Genomic DNA, 20,753 nt, shown 5'->3' on the forward strand with positions numbered 1-20,753 from the left:
TTTAAGAATTCAAGGAAGTGATTCTCCTCTCCCCTGTTAAACACCTAACTTGTCAGTTAAGACTCATTGTAATTTAAGGATCAATTTCTTCAAGAAAACATTACCTGAGGTTTCCAGGCTGGATCAGGACCCCCTCTGAACAACCAGAGCAGTGTGTGTGCATATCACTGTCACTCAGTCCATCTCCCTTTCACTGTGATGAACTGCGTCTGAGTCTTATTAAATAACTTTGATACCTACTCCTTAAATGAAGAGAGAGCGAGGTACGTTTCAGGCAGAGAAGACAGCATGAGCAAAGGCAAGGAGGTGAGGAGACGCGTGTGTTTTGAAACTACAGGAAGATCATCTTCGCTAAGGTGTTAAGTGAAAGCAGAGAATCACAAGAGATAAAACTAGAGAGGTAGTCAGGGGTCAGGTCATCGGAATTCAATGTCACATTTGAAAACTTGGTTTCTATGTTGCAGCTAATGGTCTGTCAAAAATTTTTTTTCGTTTTGTTTAAGTAACAGAACATTATTGAAAGGAAACTTGTACATGAAATCTACTCAGGATGAATGAGGGTTGGATGGGCTGTGTCCCACCAACTCTCACTGTAACTCCCAAAGTGGTGAATTGCAAAGTGTGGTCTGCAGATGACTCACCAACCCCAGAATGATCTGAGGTTGACAACAAAGACCAACTCCGAATAAGAAGCTGCTGTTCCGTAAGCTCCTCAGGTAACTATTGCGTACTCTAAAATTTTAAAACTAGACATTCTACAAGACAACTGGCCCATAATCTTCAAACAGGCCAGTGCTGTGAATAATAAAGTTCAAGCAGCTGTTCCAAATGAGAAGAGAACAAAGGGATATGGCAATTAAATGCAAGTCATGATCTTGAATCAGGGAGAAGTTTTGCTCTAAAAGACATTGTTGGTGCATTTGGCAAAATTTAACTATAGGATGATAGAAAATTGTATCAAAGTTGAATTTCCTGATTTTAATGTAAGAGAACATTCCTAAAAAATATATGCTGGAGTTGTTCAGGGATAAAGGAGCATGATATCTAAAAAAATGCAGTGGGAAAAAATATAGATAGGTAGGGAATAAATATAGGTCTTTGTACTAAATTATTTAAAAAGTAAAAGTTTAAAATATTTAAAAGAGAAAGCTTAAAAAATATTTAAGTCTTAGGGCTGTGCCAACTTCAATCAGTGTTAGAAAACTGGGAATTACTGAAAGGCTTTAGGTAGGTTTACATGAGAGATTTGTGTTATTAAGAGGTGGCTTTTATGGTCCCGTGAAAGGTGCAATTCAGATGACAATATTAGAAATCTGTAGCACTCCTGGGAAATAGGTCATAGAGTCTGAAAAGAATGAGGGTAGCGGAGCCCTGCTGGCGTGTCTCAGTGGTACATTGACCTATGAGCTGGTCAGGGCACATGCCCAGGTTGCAGGCTCAATCCCCAGTGTGGGGTGTGCAGGAGGCAGCTGATCAATGATTTTCTCTGCATCACTGATGTTTCTATCTCTATGTTCCTCTCTCGTCCTTTCCGAAATCAATAAAAATATATATATTAAAAAAATGAGGGAGTGGAGATTGAGAAAAAGGGGTTATGGGATAAGTTCAGGTAGATTCAGTGGCTAACTGGATACAAGGGATGGAAACAGAAGGAGAAAAAGGATAACAGGGTTTAGTTTGGGTGATTAAGGAGACAGTACTGCTACCAAAGTTATAGAGAATACAAAATACAGGAGGAACAGCATTTAGAGTAGAATTAGGTGAATTTGGATATGTGGGGCATCTATGTGAATATGTATAGCAGATAAATATGAGTTTGAAGCTTTGACAAGAGGTCAAATGTATGTATAGAGATGCATGTATACACATGTGTATGTATACACAAAAATATATATGTATACACATATGTATATGGTACAACAATATGACACAATAAAAATCAAGATCATGAAAGGCTGAATCTAAGAAGACTTAGTTTAGGAGGAATAAATTTAAGAACCAGTACACTGGACCAATATATCAAGCCAGAACTGAAGAAGAAGAGAATGGAGGAGACATAATTTAGTTGCCACATTATGAAAATAATACTTGATAGGTGTGAGTATCAAGTCTTTACTTTTTATACTACTCTCACTTCACTCACCTGAACCTTGATTAGGCAACTGTCTTCTGAAATAATCAAATACACGATCATCTGATACATTTGGCCTTGTAGCTAATGGTAAAAAAGATCATTAGTAGCATGAAAACAATTCATTGACTCTTACATTTCATGTTTTTATCTTTTCCACATGAAAATGTTAGCAGATAATATGTCAACAGTAGTTTAGCTCAGTTAAAATAACACAGTTGTCAAATCTTACGATTTTTTGTTTGCATTTTTGCTACTTATAGCAGAACTCTGAAAAATATTCATACCCTTTGGGGCAGCAATTCCTTTCTAAGAATCTATTATAAATAAATAATTGATAATATACACAGACAGTAACTTATAAGGTCAAAGTTAATGACACACTGCAATTTTAAACGAAAATAGGTTACAAAGCAAGCAGAACCTAGCTTGTTAGTCTTCCCCTGTTAAACAGGAGCTCCTGGGGAAGAAAAGGGACAGTGTACTTGTGCTAAAAAGGAGCTCCTGGGGAAGAAATGGTGTAGTATACTTTCCGGTATCTCTAAGCACCAAGTACAGCAGGAACCTCAAAGCTATGGCACAAACAGTGTTTGCTGAGTAAGTGAATTCATCATTTATGAGGGGGTAGAAGCAGAACATTACCTTTCACATCAGAATTTGATTCTTTGTGTCTTGGCATTAAATATCCTCTACCACAGACCTAATGGAACACAGAACCAGAACAAAAGCAATACTGTTACACATGTAAAAATGAGGTATATTTCCTATGTGATTTACGGAAGAGTTCTTTTCAATATTTATTTTATCCTCGTAGGTTTAGAATGGATACAATAACCTCTTATCAGAACCTCCTAATACCTTTCCCAACACTACTTTTCTCCTAGAGCTATGAGTAGAAGAAAATATTATATTTTATTATTGTTATATTTTGGCACTGAAGGGAGTTTAAAATTTTTTCACTGCATATGGAACCTATTTATGATAAGAGACCAAACAATGTAGTTTATAATATCATTGAAATGAGAAGAATAAAGATATAGGAAAATAAAACTATGTAATGGGTGAAAATATATAAATATGAAAATATATAAGCAATTACAAAACTATGCTTATATAGAAAAGATGAAAATTATTTTCTCGTAGTTTGCAAAGAAATCCGGTAAGGAAGAACATACATGACGTTGCTTTTTATCTGAACTAAAAGAGACACAACACTGTAGAATTGTGACTGCAAATATTGAGTAGTCTACATATAGATCATATGTAACCATGAAAACATTTTTAATGTGATCAGACTTTTGTTTCTGTGTTATGCTGTTACAGAAGACCAGAAAAAAAAACCAAGCCATGCTTAGAGAAAGGGAATTACATTTTATTAAGGGCAGGGCCAGAGAAAAATGTGCCTTTCAAATTCTGGAAGGAGGAAACGTTTTCTACTTATACTTTTCCTAGCTCTTTTGTCTCCCAAATTTGGAATGAGACTTCTGGGCCTTCTGGGAAAGAAGGCCTACATGCTGGGAAGGGGCCATGAGACCCTATCTCAAGGCCTGGCCTGGTGTCAGCACTGACAGCTCTGTCTGGGGCATAGTCCACAGCCTCTCTGGAATGGGAGTAGTCTTCTTTTCCTTATTATTTAAGCAAGCAAGTGTTTACAGAAGCCAAAGTAGCAGGGTTAAAATTTCAAACAGCAGTCAAGGTGGATGGGATCCCGATGTGGCTTCATCACACCTGGCTTAAGACAGCCCAGGCAAAATAGAGTCCAGGACTCTTCGGACCCTCTAAAGATAAGCCTGGCCCTCATTCCAGGCCCTTATCTTATAAACAGGTCCACTGACTTTATTCAGCAGAGAATTAATTCTATCAAGCTTATAATCCTCATGGGTCAATATAACTCCCTCGCCAACAATGACCCAAAAGAATCAATGATATGACTTATGTACATAAAACCAATGGGGAATGAAGCATCCATCTTATATATAAAAACTGCTGTTTGAAATTTTAACCCTGCTATTTTGGCTTCTGTAAACGCTTGCTTGCTTAAATAATAAGGAAAATAAGACTACTCCCATTCCAGAGAGGCTGTAGACTGTGCCCCAGACAGAGCTGTCAGTGCTGACACCAGGCCAGGCCTTGAGATAGGGTCTCATGGCCCCTTCCCAGCACGTAGGCCTTCTTTCCCAGAAGGCCCGGAAGTCTCATTCCAAATTTGGGAGACAAAAGAGCTAGGAAAAGTATAATTAGAAAACGTTTCCTCCTTGGGGGGGGGAGGGGGGGGCGCCAGAATTTGAAAGGCACATTTTTCTCTGGCCCTGCCCTTAATAAAATGTAACTGCCTTTCTCTAAGCATGGCTTGGTTTTTTCCGGTCTTCTGTAACAATGCAGACATTATAAAGAAATTTCAGAGGGCCTGAGAAAGAGAATTGAAAACATTTTTGCCAAGATGTAATGCTTATCAACTTATGATAAAAAGTGGAATACGGCCTGCCTATGTGGCTCAGTGGTTGAGCTATGAACCAAGAGGTCCTGGTTTGATTCCCAGTCAGGACATATGCCCAGGTTGTGGGCTCTATCCCCAGTAGGGGGCATGTAGGTGGCATCTGATCAATGATTCTCATAATTTATGTTTCTATCTCTTTCTCCCTCTCTTTTCCTCTCTGTGAAGTTAATAAATATTTTTTTTAAAGTGGAGGATGAAATAGAATTAAAAACTGAAATAAAATCCCTTTGTACATAAAATTGATTGGCAGCAAAAAAATTTGACATAATCAGTATGAAAATGGGAGAAAATGTAAAAACTGAAAAATTATTGAAGGGAGAAAAAAGGGAAATATTCTATAAAAAATTAAAGTTAAAAGTAGCAATATTATCTACACTAATAAAAGAGAAACATGCAAATTAACCATCACTCTGCTACACCCACAAGCCATGCCCACCAGCCAATCAGGAGTGAGTATGCAAATTAACCCAACCAAGATATTAGCCGGCCATGGAGCTGGAGCAAGCAGGAAGCTTGGGTTGCCCCCGGTGGTGGAAAAAGCCAAGCTTCCCGCCCGCCCTGGCTGGCTCTGGCCTCCACTCAAGGCTACAAAGTTTCAATTACAGAAGATAAATAAATCCTAGATACTTGCTTCCAGCTGGTCCTGGCCTCCACTCAAGGAGGCGCTGAAAAAAAAAAAGGAGGGGCGGGGACCTTGGGTCACCTGGGGGGTGATCAGGCCAGGATGGGATGGCAGGGGCAGTTGAGGGTAAGCAGACCAGCAGTGGGGCCAATTGGGGGTGAGCAGGCCATCAGTGGGGGTCAGTTGGAGGTGATCAGGACAGCACGGGGGGCAGTTGTGGGTGAGCAGGCTGGCACGGGGAGCAGTTGGGGGTGATCAGGCTGGTGGGGGGGCATTTGGGGGCACACAGGCCGGCGGTGGGGGGTAGTTGGGGGCGAGCAGGCCGGCAGGCAGAGTGGTTAGGGGCAATCAGGCAGGCAGGCAGGTGAGCGGCTGGAGCCAGCAGTCCCGAATTGTGAGAGTGATGTCCGACTGCCGGTTTAGGTCCGATCCCTGTAAACCGGCAGTAGAACATCCTTCGAGGGGTCCCAGATTGGAGAGGGTGCAGGCTGGGCTGAGGAATACACCCCCCCACCCCCATGCACAAATTTCGTGCACTGGGCCACTAGTATATATAATAAAAGCGTAATATGCAAATTGACCAAACGGCAGAACAGCAGAATGACCATTCAGATGACCACCACGCTATGACAACCAATGGTGCCAGGCCAGCCAAGGTGGGTGTGATGCGATTGGTTGGGGGGCCCAGCTATCGCCCCATGATCACTCTGCAGAGGGAGGCCCAGGCCACCAACCGGTGGGCTTTGGTGGGTAGGCAGGCCTCCCTCTGCAGGGGGGCGATCCATCGCAGAGCCCCAGATGGGTGGGCAGGGCCTACTTCTTTGGGGCAACCAATCACAGGGCTCTAGGACTACGAGAGCACACAGGCCGGGGTGAGGGACTCCCGCCATTCCCCCAGTGCATTATTATATAATCACTAGAATTTGGAGAAATAGGGTTAAAATTAGGCTGAAGAAAATCACTGATAGGACTTGATTTGATGAACTCTTAAAAGTATGCATTTTTAGCCCTCTTCCTGGATTGAATGATGCTGTGAACCATAACAAACTATTACATTTATCCCATAGAAAACCACCAGGCTAATATCCTTATGAATGTGATCTACAAATTTTAACCATAGAAATATGTAATTGTTTGTGCTGAAAGTCTTCAAAATTCATTATTAAATGTGCCCTAGTAGGAGATGAAGTTAACTAAAGAATTTTAAAAATAATTTACTACTATTATTTTGGGATGCATTGATGTCTTATAAGCAAACCATTAAAATAAATCAAGAGCATCATTTGAGCCATCCTCAGATGTTCATTTCAGTAAGATGACATTTTTCAGCCTTTTTGTCAAAGATTAATAGAAAATAAATTTCAGGATCAATGACTAAGAACTCCCATTTACTTATGGACACATTTAGAATATAAGCAACATTCTGAAATGACCAAATGATGAGACTGTTTCCATTTGGAAAATCCAACATTAAATGTAGATTATGATTTCATAACAATTTTAAAAGCTCCAATCAAGGAAGGTGAAAAAGCCCCATAGATATTTATGAGAAAAACCACTATGTGGATATGTTTATGAGAACTAAATAAATGTGTCTCACAATATCTACATACAAAAAAATAAATAAAATAAAAAACAAGCTCCCAAACACATCTACCTTGGTTTGGGTTCTATAAATGACTTAATACATTAAGACCAATTAGAAAATTTGTTTCTTTGGTGACGGGCTGCATTATTTTAGTGAAGCCCCTTAGCCACCTGCAGTGTTAAGCTCCTGATTTTGCTCCTCAGGGGTGGAGACTTGGGTTTGCCCACATTCACCCTGGGATGGTAGTGGTTTTGGCAGGGTGGTCTTGGTCTCTTTCCCTGACCACAGCCAGCAACTAAGTTCCACCCATTTTTGGCTGTTAGCTTTACAGTTTTCAACAATGCCCTAGAGCATATATTGTTGTACAGGCCAATCCAAATTTGTGTTCCTTTGAAGGCATAGTTCCTGAGGTCAGTGTTTGAGATTTGTTCTGACCCCAGTTGGGCTCCTCCCAGCTGCCTCTTTCCCCAGTTCTCTCTGGCAAATCAGCTGGCCTACTGCTTAGCCTATATTTCCAATGAACCTCCCAATCCTCTCCCAATGCCTTTTACCATACTCGTATTGATTTTGAGAATGCCCTGAAACTTGAATTTCTCCAGGACCTGTTGCAAATTAAGTGTCTTGTTTGGGAGAGAGATTAGGAGCTGTCTATTTCATCTGGTTCTCCCCCAAGTCAAAAGCTCTGACCCGAGTGTCTCTGGAGCTGGGGGTGGGGACAATGACCTTCTCTCAGTGGTACCCCACTTTAGGAGCTGGGCTGTAGGTGGAAAGAGGGCAGCAGTTTCTGGTCTTCTCTAAATTTGCTTTTTCCAGTCTGGAACCACCACATAACGAGCCAAAGCAAGGGTGATTAGGGCCAAAAATATTCTCAGTGACGTGGCAACCAAGGTAGAGCCCTTTTCATGAATGGGGTCTAGGTAGAAGGAGGGACCGCCATTTCTGGGCTGCACTCACCTGGAATGTAGCTTCAGCATTGGAGACAGGATAACCTTCCTGGGGAGACATCTCTCTGACTGGTATCTGTGGAGAGAGGAGGCCCTGTGTCTGGGCTGCACTTGTCTACAGTCTGAGTCTCAGTCTCACTGAGGGGAAGGTGAAGGGAGGTGAGGGGAGGTGAAGGGGGGAGAGGGGAGCAGGGAATGTTGATTCAAACACCACAGACTTTCACTGTTGGTTTTTAACCAAGTTGTAGATTTTCATAAATATATGTTTTTTTTCATTTGCTGTATGTTCTTAAGGCCATTGCTAGAGACGTTATTTTTGTTGTTATTTTAATTTTAGAAATCCATACTGAATCGTTTCTGCCAACAGTAACATAGTAAGTATATCAGTGTGTGAATATTCGTTGTGATGGGGAAAGGAATGTTGGGATGACAGACAGGCAGGGTGTTTATAACAAATAAAGACTTGTTATAAAATGCTCAGTGTGTTTAAAATGCCCCATTATTGAGCGTGTTTTCCCTAATTGTGTGTGTGCATTTGATTTTAATCTGTAGCTCAACCTCAAAGGAGCCAGTGTAAATTCACTGTTTAAATCATCCCTTAATCTTCTGTGTGTGTGTGATAAAATACACCAAACATATAATTTACCATCTTAACCATTTTTAAGGGTAGAGTTCAATGTCCTTAAGTTCGTTTATACTGCTCTGCAACCAATACCACCACCCATCTCCAGAACTCTCTCATCTTCCCAAAATGAAACACTGTCCCCATGAAATACTCACTCCCCAGTCCTCCCTTAATCTTGACCAAAAGGCTCAACTTTTTCATTGATAAGTAGCTGAATCCATTAGAAAGAATATTCTTTTTTTGGGTATCTTCTTACAAATTATAAGAAAATTACAATAACGTATCGTATAATTCAAACAGCAGAGGTGCAAGCAGTGAAAAGTGAACATGTTCCCATATCCTAGAGATAACCAATGGTAAGTTTGGTGTGTAGTCTTCCAAACGTAGAAAAGTATAAAAACTATAAAGGTATAAAATTTTTCAGAGTTGGGAATAACGATGACCTCATCAGTGTAACTGAAATGTACAACAGAACTCAGGGGCTGCACCCCGAGAACTAGGGAATGCCACACTCTTCAGCTTTCATTTACTTTCTCTCGGGGGCAACACCAGCCTCCTGCTCTTTGACTTCTATGTGGAAGAAATCTTTGAACCTCATTGTTTAAATGGTTGCTTTTTGTTTTGTTTTTAATATTTCTCACCCACTCTTGCTAGTGAATGGGTCTGCAGCGCTCCCATTCTGCCTCAGTGAAAGCTAACCTCCCCGCACCATCTAGTTTATATGTTTGTATTCCCATTTAATTTTTCTTAATTTTAATTTATTTCTTGCTATCCTGGATGCATCTTTGTCAGATGACTCAAATACTTTTCTGAGTAAGGTAAGTATAAGTCAAATTTAAATATCACACCTTAATAAGACCCACCTCTCATCTGTCAAGGTTCTTTTGTGCTTTTATAAACAGTGAATAAGGTGAGAAAATTTTCCTGAGGAAAAATTAGGGTATGGGAAGTGTAAGAGGAAATAACTTGCCATTCTCTTGCAAACATTTTTTTCAGAAGCTGCTAACAACCAGATCAATGGATACTTATTTACCTCTCGCTCTTCTCTGGCATTTTGATGTCTTGCTCGGGTAGAATTTCTTTCCTTCTTTGTTCTCAGATGTTTTTTCTTGGCTTTTATCTAGGTAAAAGAATCATATTTAAAATCACATTCCCAAGTTTGGGGCTCAATCCCCAGTGGGGAGCGTGCAGGAGGCACTAGCTGATAGATGCTTCTCTCTCACCTCAACGTTTCTCTCTCCCGCCCTTTCTCTCTCTCTAAAATCAATAAAAACATTAAAAAAGAATAAACATGAATTAAAAAAACTCAACATTTAATCAACACACTAAGGACAGTATATATGCAGACATAAAATATCTTGAGGCTTCCTTTGTAAGAAGAAGTACTTTTCCTATTCCTCTATCTAAGTACAACTAAAAACACTGGGTATTATATACAAAATAAATATAAGAGGCTCTAAAAGGTGTCAAAAAGAAGGCAAACTGGTGAGTGATCTGAGGAGCAGAGGAGCAACATGACCTTGAGTAGTTTCCTGTGTAGTTTCCCTGACTCACCTGCCTCCCTCTCCCTTGCCAGTACACTCCCTTAATCATTAAACCCTGAGGACACTGAGGTTCTGGACAGCATCAAATAATCTTAGTTAAGAAATAATGGCTGAAAACTTCCCAAATTTGATGGAAGACATGAATGTAAACATCAAAGAAACGTAATGAACTCCAAGTAAGAGGAAATAAAAAACTCCACACCAATTCCCTATAAATTTTAGGATTATTTGTGCTAGGTCTGAGAAGAATGCCATTGGTATTTTAATAAGGATCACATTGAATCTGTAGATTAGTTTGGGTAGTATGATCATTTTAATGATGTTAATCAGACAGTTAATTATAAGGTTTAACTTATATATGGGATCTAAAACACAAACAAATGAACAAACTGAAAGGGTTAAAGAGAATAAAATGGGGCAGAGAAAACTTATTGTGATTAGCAGATATCTTGCAGAAAGCTTGCAGCCTTGAGCACGGCATAGCCCAGATAACCAGAAGACACCTGGCATGGGAGGAACCATGGTCGGACCAGACTCTTACGTCAGCAGAACGACTTGCAGCCAGCAATCTGCCTCTCCCTTCATTCTCCACTGACTCCTTTTTTGTCGGACTCAGCCTGTATGCACCCAGGCACTTGAAATAAAAGCCTTTTTGATACATTACAGCCTCATGTCATAGATGCATGACCCCAGCCCACTCCAAACCTTTCACAAACAAAACAAAACAGATTCATAGAAACAGAGATCAAACTGATAATTGTCAGATGGAAGGGGGCTGAAAGGATAGGTAAAAAGGTGATGGGGAATATAATCAACTAGAGGCCTGATGCAAGAAATTCGTGCAAGGGGCTTGGTCCCCACCGTCGCTGTGGCCGCCTCTGCCTTGGCCTCGGCCTCTGCCCGCCATGGCAGCTGCGGGCCCCCACTGCCACAGCTTCGTCCGGAAGGTCATCTGGAAGGACATCCGGTCTAATTAGCATATTATGCTTTTATTATTATAGATAATACTGTGATGGGTTTTCACTGTGACATTGTAAGGTATATAAATGTCAAATCACTGTGTTGTACACCTGAAACTAATACAATATTGTATACCAACTATACTTAAATTTAAAAGACTTTAAAAACATATCTGCAATAAAAAAGCCCACATCAAGACACATTATAATCAAACGTTCAAAGTCAAAGATTAATAGAGAATCTTGAAAGCAGCAAGAGGGGTTACATGCAAGGGATTCTCATAAGATCATTAGCAAATTTCTCATCAGAAACTTTGGAGGCCAGAAGACAGTGTGCCACTATATTCACAGTGCTTAAAGGAAAAAAATAATGGGTAGAACAGTCCTTCAAAAATTGGAGAGAAATGAAGACATTCCCAGAAACACAAAAGCTGAGGGCGTTTGTGACCTCTAGACCTGCCTTGCAAGAAATTTTCAATGGAGTTCTGCAAGGTGAAACGAAAGGACACTAGTCAGTGTAACCTCGCAGGAAATTCATTTCTTTACTATGACTTTTTCTGCTTTCTTTCAAGTCAAACTGGTCTCACCCAGCACCCGGACTCAGCTGCCTCCCTCTCCCTTGCAGGTGCACTCCATTAATCATTAAGCCCTAAGGACACTGAGGTTCTGGCCGGCATCAAATAATCTTAGGAACAAAAGCCTGAGGTCTGATGACCCTAAATGGGTCTGTTAACCCCAGAGACAGAGTTTCTATCAAACTAAAGATAACATCTAGACCACAACTGTGTTTCAGCTCCAGGCCCATAAAATTGGTGAAACCAGGGAGTTCCTCTCCAGCTGTGAACCTCTGAAACCAAACGAGTTATGCACTTCCAAAACACAATAGTGAGAAGGGCCTAGGACAGACATTCCCATTCCAAAAGGAATAAATAGGAAAGAAGGATGAGGTGACAGGTCCCAAGCAAGCTCAAAACTTAGCAAGGCAAAATTCAATGGGATCTTAGGCCCAAGAATATTCCTCTCTGGCTTCATGTTCTGGCTTCTGGACCCACTGGCATGGCAACATCACTCCTTTAGCTTGGCAGAGTGCTGCTCATGCCTGGCTATCTGTTGGGGCCCTGCCCACACCACAGCTCATAGCTCTAATAGGTTTACCTCCATGGCCTCTGTTGGAGGCTGTCTACCCTAAAACCTAGGTGGTGATGGCCCTGATAAGCTCTTAGTTACCTCCAGGCCTTAAAAAAAAAAAAAAAATCAAAAAATCGTTATGAAAAACAGCGCACATTCACATGAAAAAGCTCTATGGCAGGGGTCCTCAAACTTTTTAAACAGGGAGCCAGTTCACTGTCCCTCAGACCGTTGGAGGGCCGGACTATAGTTTCAAAAAAACTATGAACAAATTCCTATGCACACTGCACATATCTTATTTTGAAGTAAAAAAACAAAACAGCAAAAACACCCGCATGTGGCCCGTGGGCCGTAGTTTGAGGACACCTGCTCTATGGTATCCTACTGTAATATTCAACAAGTCTGACAGCCTTCCTTTGTTCTGTCCTGTCCCTATCCCCTTCAGTTCAAATTGGCATATTCCTGCTGAGATGGCTGATTAGTTCTGTGGTTCACACCCACACTAATCTCTCTATATAAAAGGCTAATATGCTAAGTGTCTGACTGTCTGACTGGTCACTATGATGTGCACTGACCATCAGGGGGCAGATGCTCAACGCAGGAGCTGCCGTGACACACACTGGCCATTTACAGAGAAACAGCACCGTGACCCTGGCGCCCACAAAGCAACACTCGGCTTCCCCCAAGTGAGACACAGGCCCCACCACCACCCCAGAGCGACAGCCCACCGAATTGCAGCCAACACTGCCAAGACCCCATGGCACAAAATGCGCCCACAGCCTAGCCCAGCCGGGAAACGGTTGCTGTGGGTGCCGGGTAATGACGTCACGTAGCAACACCTGGCTTCCTCTCCCTATTGACTAGCCTCCTTGGAGTTTCTTCAGCCCAGGAACACGACTTGCTTTATAGCAGGTGGAAACATTTTACACTTTAACCAAATGTCTGTGAAGCGTTTTCCCGTGCCTCATCTCATTTGACCCTTACAGAAGTCCCAGAGTAGGTAGATAGGAGACTCGGTGGAATCCTATTTTCTTTTCATTAGCCGGAAAACGGAGATTTAGAAAGTTTAGAAACTTGAACTGACTGAAAAGAAGAAATGGTGGACCTTGAAAACGACTTCAGGTTTTCTCACTGCACAGAATATAGTCAAACACTGATGCAGTTAAATATTTTACCCTTTGTTCTCCCTGCATGAGCTACAATAATAATCTGCTTCTTGTTGATATTTACTGTTGTGTTGCTGACAATTGCCTGAAAGAGAAGTTGGGGTGCTTCTTTGGGCTGGAAAAAGTTTGTCTAAATCAGAAAGCAGGTCTAATTAAGCAAGTTTATTCTCTCTCTATATATAAAAGGCTAAGTTGACTCGCACATGCATGATACATATAAAGCTCTCACTGGCGCCAATCGCACATGTGTGTTTCAATCTGTCATTGTTGATCGTGAATTTGGTTCTTCTATTATAGAGAAAGGGTGAATAGTGATATTAAAATATTTCTTATAATTAATATCCTTTCAATGTGCAAGAATTTGTGTACCGGGCCACTAGTCTTCTAATAAAAAGGTTGGTTCTCTACATCAAGCATGTCAAACTTGCGGCCTGCGGGCCACATGTGGCCCACAACAAATATTTTTGTGGCCCACCCAATATAATGGTATGTAAGAAACGTTTTAATAAAAATTTCCTAACTTAATTTTTACGATATCCTGTTATACATAATTATTAATAACGAACTATTATTAATTAACAATGTTCGCTAATGACTGATTACTATAATCGTATTGCATTCATTTCCCTTATGTGCCTTATGCACAGGTGCACCATTTTTCTCCACTAATACTAGCAGCGAATATTTTAGCAGTGGATTGCCACATCATTAGTCTTGTACTGACTTGTTTGGTGTGTGCAACAGGAAATATTTTGCTTTCGGAGAACAAGAAAAATAGGTTTATTTGTGTTTCACTTATTTAAAGAAAATATATATTTTATTGATTTTTTTACAGAGAGGAGGGAAGAGGGATAGTTAGAAACATCGATGAGAGATGTTTCCTGCACACTCCCTACTGAAGATGTGCCCACAACCAAGGTACATGCCCTTGACTGGAATCGAACCTGGGATCCTTCATTCTGCAGGCCAATGCTCTATCCACTGGGTGTTGTTACGCTTATTAATTTGTGCAGTTATTCAGTGTCTGGTCAGTTAATATTTAAGAAAAATATTAATTTTTATTAAAATGTTCTATTGTTTTATGTTAACAATTACTCATTTATTTCAGCCCTTTGTATTCAGCATGTCTCTGTTGAAATAAACCTACATTTCTATGAAAATTGAAGCTTTTATTGTTTTGTGGCCCACATAAACTTAAACCTTGTTTATTTGGCCCGTGCTAGCCTTTGAGTTTGACATGCTTTCTCTACACCCTACTATCTCTTCTGAAGACTCCCTCCCTCCCTCCCTCTCTCTCTCTCTCTCTTTCTTTCTTTTTCTTTTTGTAATATGGACAGGCAGAGAATTTTCTAAATCTTTATGTTCTGGTTCCTTTTTGCTTAGCAATTCTTTGCTCAATTCATTTCTCTCTTCTTACATTTTACTATAAGCAGTCAGGAGGAACCAAGCCACTCCTCCAACACTTCTCAGCTAAATATCCACTTTTATCAGTCACAAGTCCTACTTTCCACAAAACACTAGAACATAAATACAGTTCGGCCAAGTTCTCTGCCAGCTGATAGCAAGGACTGCATTTTCTCCACTGTCCGGTAACATGTTCCTCATTTCTGCCTGAGACCCCATCAGAACCACCCTTAACAGTCATATTTCTACTAACATTCTGTATACGATCCTTTATGTATTCTCTACAATTCCCCACTTTTCTTTCTGAACTCTCACCAGAATCATCTTTAAAATCCCTTCATGGCAATATCAGAATTTTCTAACATGCACTTCAAAACTCTTCCAGCCTCTACCCATCAGCCAGTTCCAAAGCTACCACCACATTTGTAGGCATTTGTTACAGCAGTGCCCCACTCTCAGTACCAAGAGAATGCTGTCTTAGTCACCTTCTAATATCATTACACTGGGATTAGTGTCTAAACATGCATACTTGGTAGGGGGCACACACATTCAGCACATAACACCACCTAAGGTCTCTTCCACGCTAATCTTCTTCATAAACACTTATCATTTCATATGTCATATATCTCACTTACTTAATTTTTTATATCCACCAACCAGAATATAAGCAATGAAATGGAAGTATTTTTGTCTTATTTTATTCACTGTATTATCCCTAGAGCATACAGCTGGAGTCATATGGTTGTTAAGTAAGTGAATAAGCGAATATTGGACTAGCAGTCAGGTGATATATGCTATGCTACCAACTCCCATTAACAAGTGGTGGGCTTTTGAGAATGAATTTAATCTCTCTGGGTATTAACTGTTTTCATCTATAAAATAAGAGTGCTAAGAAACCATAAGATTAGAAAATTCTATGATGTAAAGATATGGTGCATAATCAGAGAATCACAATTATGGCTACACAATAATCATACAATTGTAACCTTCCCCTCACCTTCCCCCCCCCACCCCGATTGTTAGTCAAATAAGAAGAGTACCTATTTAGCATATACATACCATATGCAGAAATTTTCAATCATACCTGAGAAGTTAACTTGAGAATGTAACTCTGAGACTCATTCGATTCTGAACTGTCAGAGCCTCGGCTACTACAAAAAAATAATAATTATTTTAATTTACAGAATGTTTTGGTGCCATTTTAAAATTACAACAGTTACTTTTGCTTTATTACTGTGCTTTACTACTTTGCTGAAATAGTTCTAATTATGAGAAGAATGTTTACAAAGGTGGTGTATATGTTTGGTAGTTCTAGGCATCTTAGGGTATTAGAAGAATAATGACTGAAATTGATTGGAACAAAACAAATATAAACAAATCCTTGAGTTCAAAATAATACTCTACATCTGCAAATAAACTTATTAGTCACCACTGGAGGTTACAGGGGCACTAACTCAAAGTCTGAAAATTTATAAAGGAGAAGAATCAAATATTTATTCTGCTTTTTCTATAGGACCTATACTAAAATTAGTACCTCTTTTCTTCCAAAAACATTCTCTTAGCACTAAATTTTGCACTTACTATTCACTAACTTGAGTATTTTTGTGACATCTTTTAAAATGTGTCAGTTCTCTGTGGGTAATGACAGCATTAAAAACAATTTGAATATGTCTTTTATGTATAATACATAGTAGGCGCTCATTTAATATTAGTTGACTAGATGAATAAATAAAGTTTTGATGAGATCTGGCCAAAGTACTGTGCATGGGAAATTTATTTTTCCCACGTTTAGTCAGTATTTTCAGTTGAGACCAACAATTATATCCTAGAAATATTATAAGTAACAGTAAAACAGCACACCAAATTACATTACTTCCACCATATTGACTTACCTAGACTCCAATGTAATTTCTTTCAAAGAGGTATCTGAATCATCAAGGACTTTTTCCAAGTTTATACGTTTTTGCATTTCTTCTAATTCTTTTAGGCACTGATAATACTAGGGGAAAATAATAAATGAGTTAATAATAAAATAACTTTATTTCCTAATTAAATTAATTGAATATTTATAGACTCCTGGAACAAAAGCTACTGGGATATCAACTATCAAAACACCCTGAACACTGTTGTTAGGATATTAAAAGGAATAAGCTGCCATAGTCCCATAAGCAGGTTATGTTACCTGGTAGACTGGAGTGTTACCAAATGGACTTTGCTTACCTTAGTTCGGTCTGGATCACAATAGTCCAAGAGAGAATCACAAAAATGATACCCCATTGACTCCAAATCTTTTGTGTTGAAATGAGTGCCTCGTTTATTACCTAAAACATCAATAAGTTAATCTACCCTTGAGGATGACTTAATTTTTCCTTATCAGGTAGGCCTAAGTTGTAAAACAAAGCATAAACAAAACATCTGATATGATTTCATATCCTGTCCTTTGGATTTTCTTTTCTGGGGCATGTCGTTTAACAGCTAAAAGCTTTCCTTTATTCCCCCTCCACCACCTGGACCAAAGGTGACTTAACATGGACCATCTATCTTGTAAGGCAGAATAAAATTCAATAAGAAAGTTATGGAATACTTGGTTACCAGTTATAAACAACCTAATAATCATGTAAAGAAAAACCTGGGTAATGATTTCAATGTTTTCATCATCAATAATATTTTATCAGTTTCAAGATGCTTTAAAAAATAGACAAAAATTATGTGTAGATGTCCAGCTTTTTTTTGAATTGATACATTTTCTAAACATGTGACAATTATCTTAATATGGAGTATTGTAAGGACATGATAGATGTGACTAAAAGATTTCTTAAATGGAACTACAAAACACTCTTATTTTTAGTTCAAGGAACCAAGTGCTTCCATTAAAATATAAAATGACCAACAAACAAACAAACCAATTAAAAAAACATCAGCCTATTTGCCTTACAAATAGTAAATCCACTAAAAACAGTTCTATCTTGATATTTTAAGTATGAGCACTGCTTTTTCTGAAATCATTAGTCACCTGTAAAAACAACAACAACCAAGCAATTAAGATTTAATTCATGAAACAACCAATTAAGTATTCTATCTGCATGCTAAAACTTCATATTCTGACAAAGGGAAATGATGAAATAGAGGTACATATAGTGGGAGTTTGTTTATTCATCCCAATTAATAGAATTGATTAGATATCAGTAGGCATCTAAGTGGGAAGAAAATGCTCACTATTAAACTATCTACACTATTAATCTTACATTAAAAATGTCTCTGGTTTAAAGCTCTGAGAGCCATGAATGAGAACACTTGGTCTTACCCAGAGTAGATCCACAAAAAGTGGCCTCCATGGTAAAGCTGTTCCTGATTCCCATTTTCCACATTACCACCCTTCCTGTTCCTTCTTTGCTCCTCTGAACATTAAACTTGCAAGCTGAGAATGAAAACTGGAAAGAAGCAAATGAATGAGACCCATCTTTTTAATGACAACAATGTCTTTCTTAGGAAGTAGGGTTGAAAATGGAAAAGTAGTTGTGCAAAAGCAGTAATTCTCTCTAATACTTCAGGAGCTGCTTTTATTTCCTGACCAATGGAAATAACTCATATGTAATTCAAATATAGAAATGACGTATTTACATTTCTAAGGACTACAGACTTAAATTCTAGCAATAAATTTTACTTTTTAGCTATACATAACATATACATTCAAAACCAGTTGAATAATTCTTGATACTGATGGGATAAGTACTTATACGACTAAATATTATAGAAGGGGCTTAAACATATTTAGGAATGAAGATTAATGTTATAGATTTTCAGAACAGAATAAAGATGCTTTATTTTCTTTTTAAAAAAATATATTTTATTGATTTTTTACAGAGAGCAATGGAGAGGGAGAGGGATATAGAGTTAGAAACATCAATGAGACAGAAACATCGATTCAGCTGCATCCTACACACTCCCTACTGGGAATGTGCCCGCAACCAAGGTACATGCCCTTGACCGGAATCGAACCTGGGACCCTTCAGTCCACAGGCCAACGCTCTATCCACTGAGCCAAACCAGTTAGGGCAAGATGCTTTATTTTCATATGAAAGATCATTTGAAAGCTGCCTGAAAAATGGTTATATCATATCTACAAAGTTTTTGTCATTTTATTTTTAAATTAATATATAATAAATGACTTTTGTGTTCCATTCTATTAATTTTTAACACGTGTAGATTTGTGTAACCAATACCATGATCAGCATAGAAAACAACCCCATCACTTCTAAAAAAACTCCTTTATGCTATCCCTTTGCAGTCACAAGTATTTCATTTCTTTTGGAGTTACAGTAAATGGTATTGTTTTTAATGTTAGTTTCTAATTTTGAGTATATAGAAATTAAACTGTTTTTTGTGGGTTGATTGTGTATCCTATGACATTACTAAAGTCACTTGTTTTTTATGGATTGCTTTGGATTTTCTATGAAGACAACCATGTCCTCTTTATTACTTCTTTCTTCCCAATCTGTCTGCCTTTTATTTCTTTTTCTTGCCTTATTACACTTGTTAGAACCTCCAGGAAAAGGCGAACTGAAGGGGTAAGAGTGAATATCCTTGCCTGTTCTTGACTTTAGGAGGAAAACAATCAGGTGTGTTTGTTTGTTTGTTGTTTTTACCATTAAGTACAATGGCAGGATAATGGGTATTTTCTTCATATTTTAAACTACTGGCTACTAAACATTCTACATAGTTGCTTTCTTATGGTCAACTGTAAAACCAGGCAAAATAATAAAAAGTCAATTTACTGAATAAGATTTTCCATTTTGCTGTCTCACGTGGACATTTGTTTAGTAAAAGAAAAGTTAAAATCTTAAAAAGTGCTTACTTTATCTGGACAATTTTTGCTCATCATAAGTGGGAAGATTCGTTGCTGTAAGTATAATGCTTTACACTTATCACTTCCGCCACAGCCATACATGAAGATGTTCTCTTTCCTGCTATGGCCATGAAGGTCACAATATAAAATAACCTCTCGCTTCTCCATCAATCTACGGAGAAGAAAAAGGTAAGTTAGTAAATTTTACCTCTGCATTTTTCTTTCATGGGTGTAACTATAGATTTATAAGTCTAACATCCAATGAGTAGAATTTCCTACATACTAGTTTTCAATTTCTCTTATCTATACTGCATATTATTATTAATATACAATTTTTAAATGTCTGAAATAATTTCCCATTAACCATATATAAAATACAAATGCCTTCCATTAAAAAAGGACAAAATTTACCTTACTCCCAACCCTTTTTCCAACAGGATTTGGTATGTAATTCTGACTTTTTGTTGTACCCAGAAAACAGTTCTCTACCATCTTTCTCCATTAACTCTCACATAGATATTTCTGACTGCAATATCTTCTTTCTTCATCTTTGTAAATGCAAATACTACCCCTCATCCCCAAGACTGACCTCATGTCTCATTTCCTCTTTAACTAGTCAAGGTTATAGAGATGTCCTTTTTCTGAACCCCTGTAGCTCTTAATATTGGTACCATTTACTTGGCACTGCGGAGGAAAGTTTTCATATTTTTGATATTGAATCTTGTTAAGTGCAGGGAATGCTTTAAGTCATACAGAACAGTGCTATGTACACAAATACCCAAAATATTTGTTAAAAGTTGAGTGTCTTATGACTTGGTGCTGAAGCCAATGAATTAACCCTTGATTAATGTGGTGAGTAAATATCATTTTGAGAAAAATGGTCCTAAAGTTTGAATTGACTTTTTTTTTCTGCTAAATTTACAATAAATAATTTAAGGAAATTATTAGATATTATTAAGAGCAAAATCCTTAGCTTGTATAATTTAGGCATTCAATACATATTAAAGTAATAAAAAATAAGCCCCTCTTTACCCTCCCCCCAACTGATTGATGATGGCTTTCAAAAGGGAAAAAAGTGGTGGTTGTGAAGGTGATAGAATTATGGGCATTTTGGCCTTTTCTTTCTTTTTTTAAAAAAAATATTTTTATTGATTTCAGAGAGGAAGGGAGAGATAGAAACATCAATGACGAGAGAGAATCATTGATCGGCTGTCTCCTGCACACCCCACACTGGGGATCGAGCCTGCAACTGGTATGTGCCCTGACCGAGAATCCGAACTGTGACCTTCTGGTTCATAG

General features: G+C 38.6%; 1 protein-coding gene across 4 annotated transcripts in view; it reads right to left on the reverse strand.

Moving 5' to 3' along the window:
• AGBL3 (AGBL carboxypeptidase 3) overlaps nt 1-20,753 on the reverse strand; it is a 61,740-nt gene that overhangs the window by 14,304 nt on the left and 26,683 nt on the right. For 3 of the 4 annotated variants that reach the window (XR_008558133.1, XM_054726456.1, XM_028159055.2), the window contains exons 8-16: nt 19,464-19,626; nt 17,913-18,039; nt 16,829-16,929; nt 16,501-16,607; nt 15,693-15,759; nt 9,441-9,527; nt 7,793-7,858; nt 2,774-2,831; nt 2,144-2,215 (exon numbers count right to left, since the gene is read on the reverse strand). Coding sequence is in view for 3 of the 4 variants with exons in the window: in XM_054726456.1 (XP_054582431.1) it covers nt 2,144-2,215; nt 2,774-2,831; nt 7,793-7,858; nt 9,441-9,527; nt 15,693-15,759; nt 16,501-16,607; nt 16,829-16,929; nt 17,913-18,039; nt 19,464-19,626 (848 nt within the window). In the remaining variant the exon portion in view is untranslated. The remainder of the gene's footprint in view (nt 1-2,143; nt 2,216-2,773; nt 2,832-7,792; nt 7,859-9,440; nt 9,528-15,692; nt 15,760-16,500; nt 16,608-16,828; nt 16,930-17,912; nt 18,040-19,463; nt 19,627-20,753) is intronic. The other variant, XM_054726457.1, reaches the window with a different exon arrangement.

This window comes from Eptesicus fuscus, chromosome 14, assembly GCF_027574615.1.
Source record: "Eptesicus fuscus isolate TK198812 chromosome 14, DD_ASM_mEF_20220401, whole genome shotgun sequence".
NCBI lineage: Eukaryota > Metazoa > Chordata > Mammalia > Chiroptera > Vespertilionidae > Eptesicus > Eptesicus fuscus.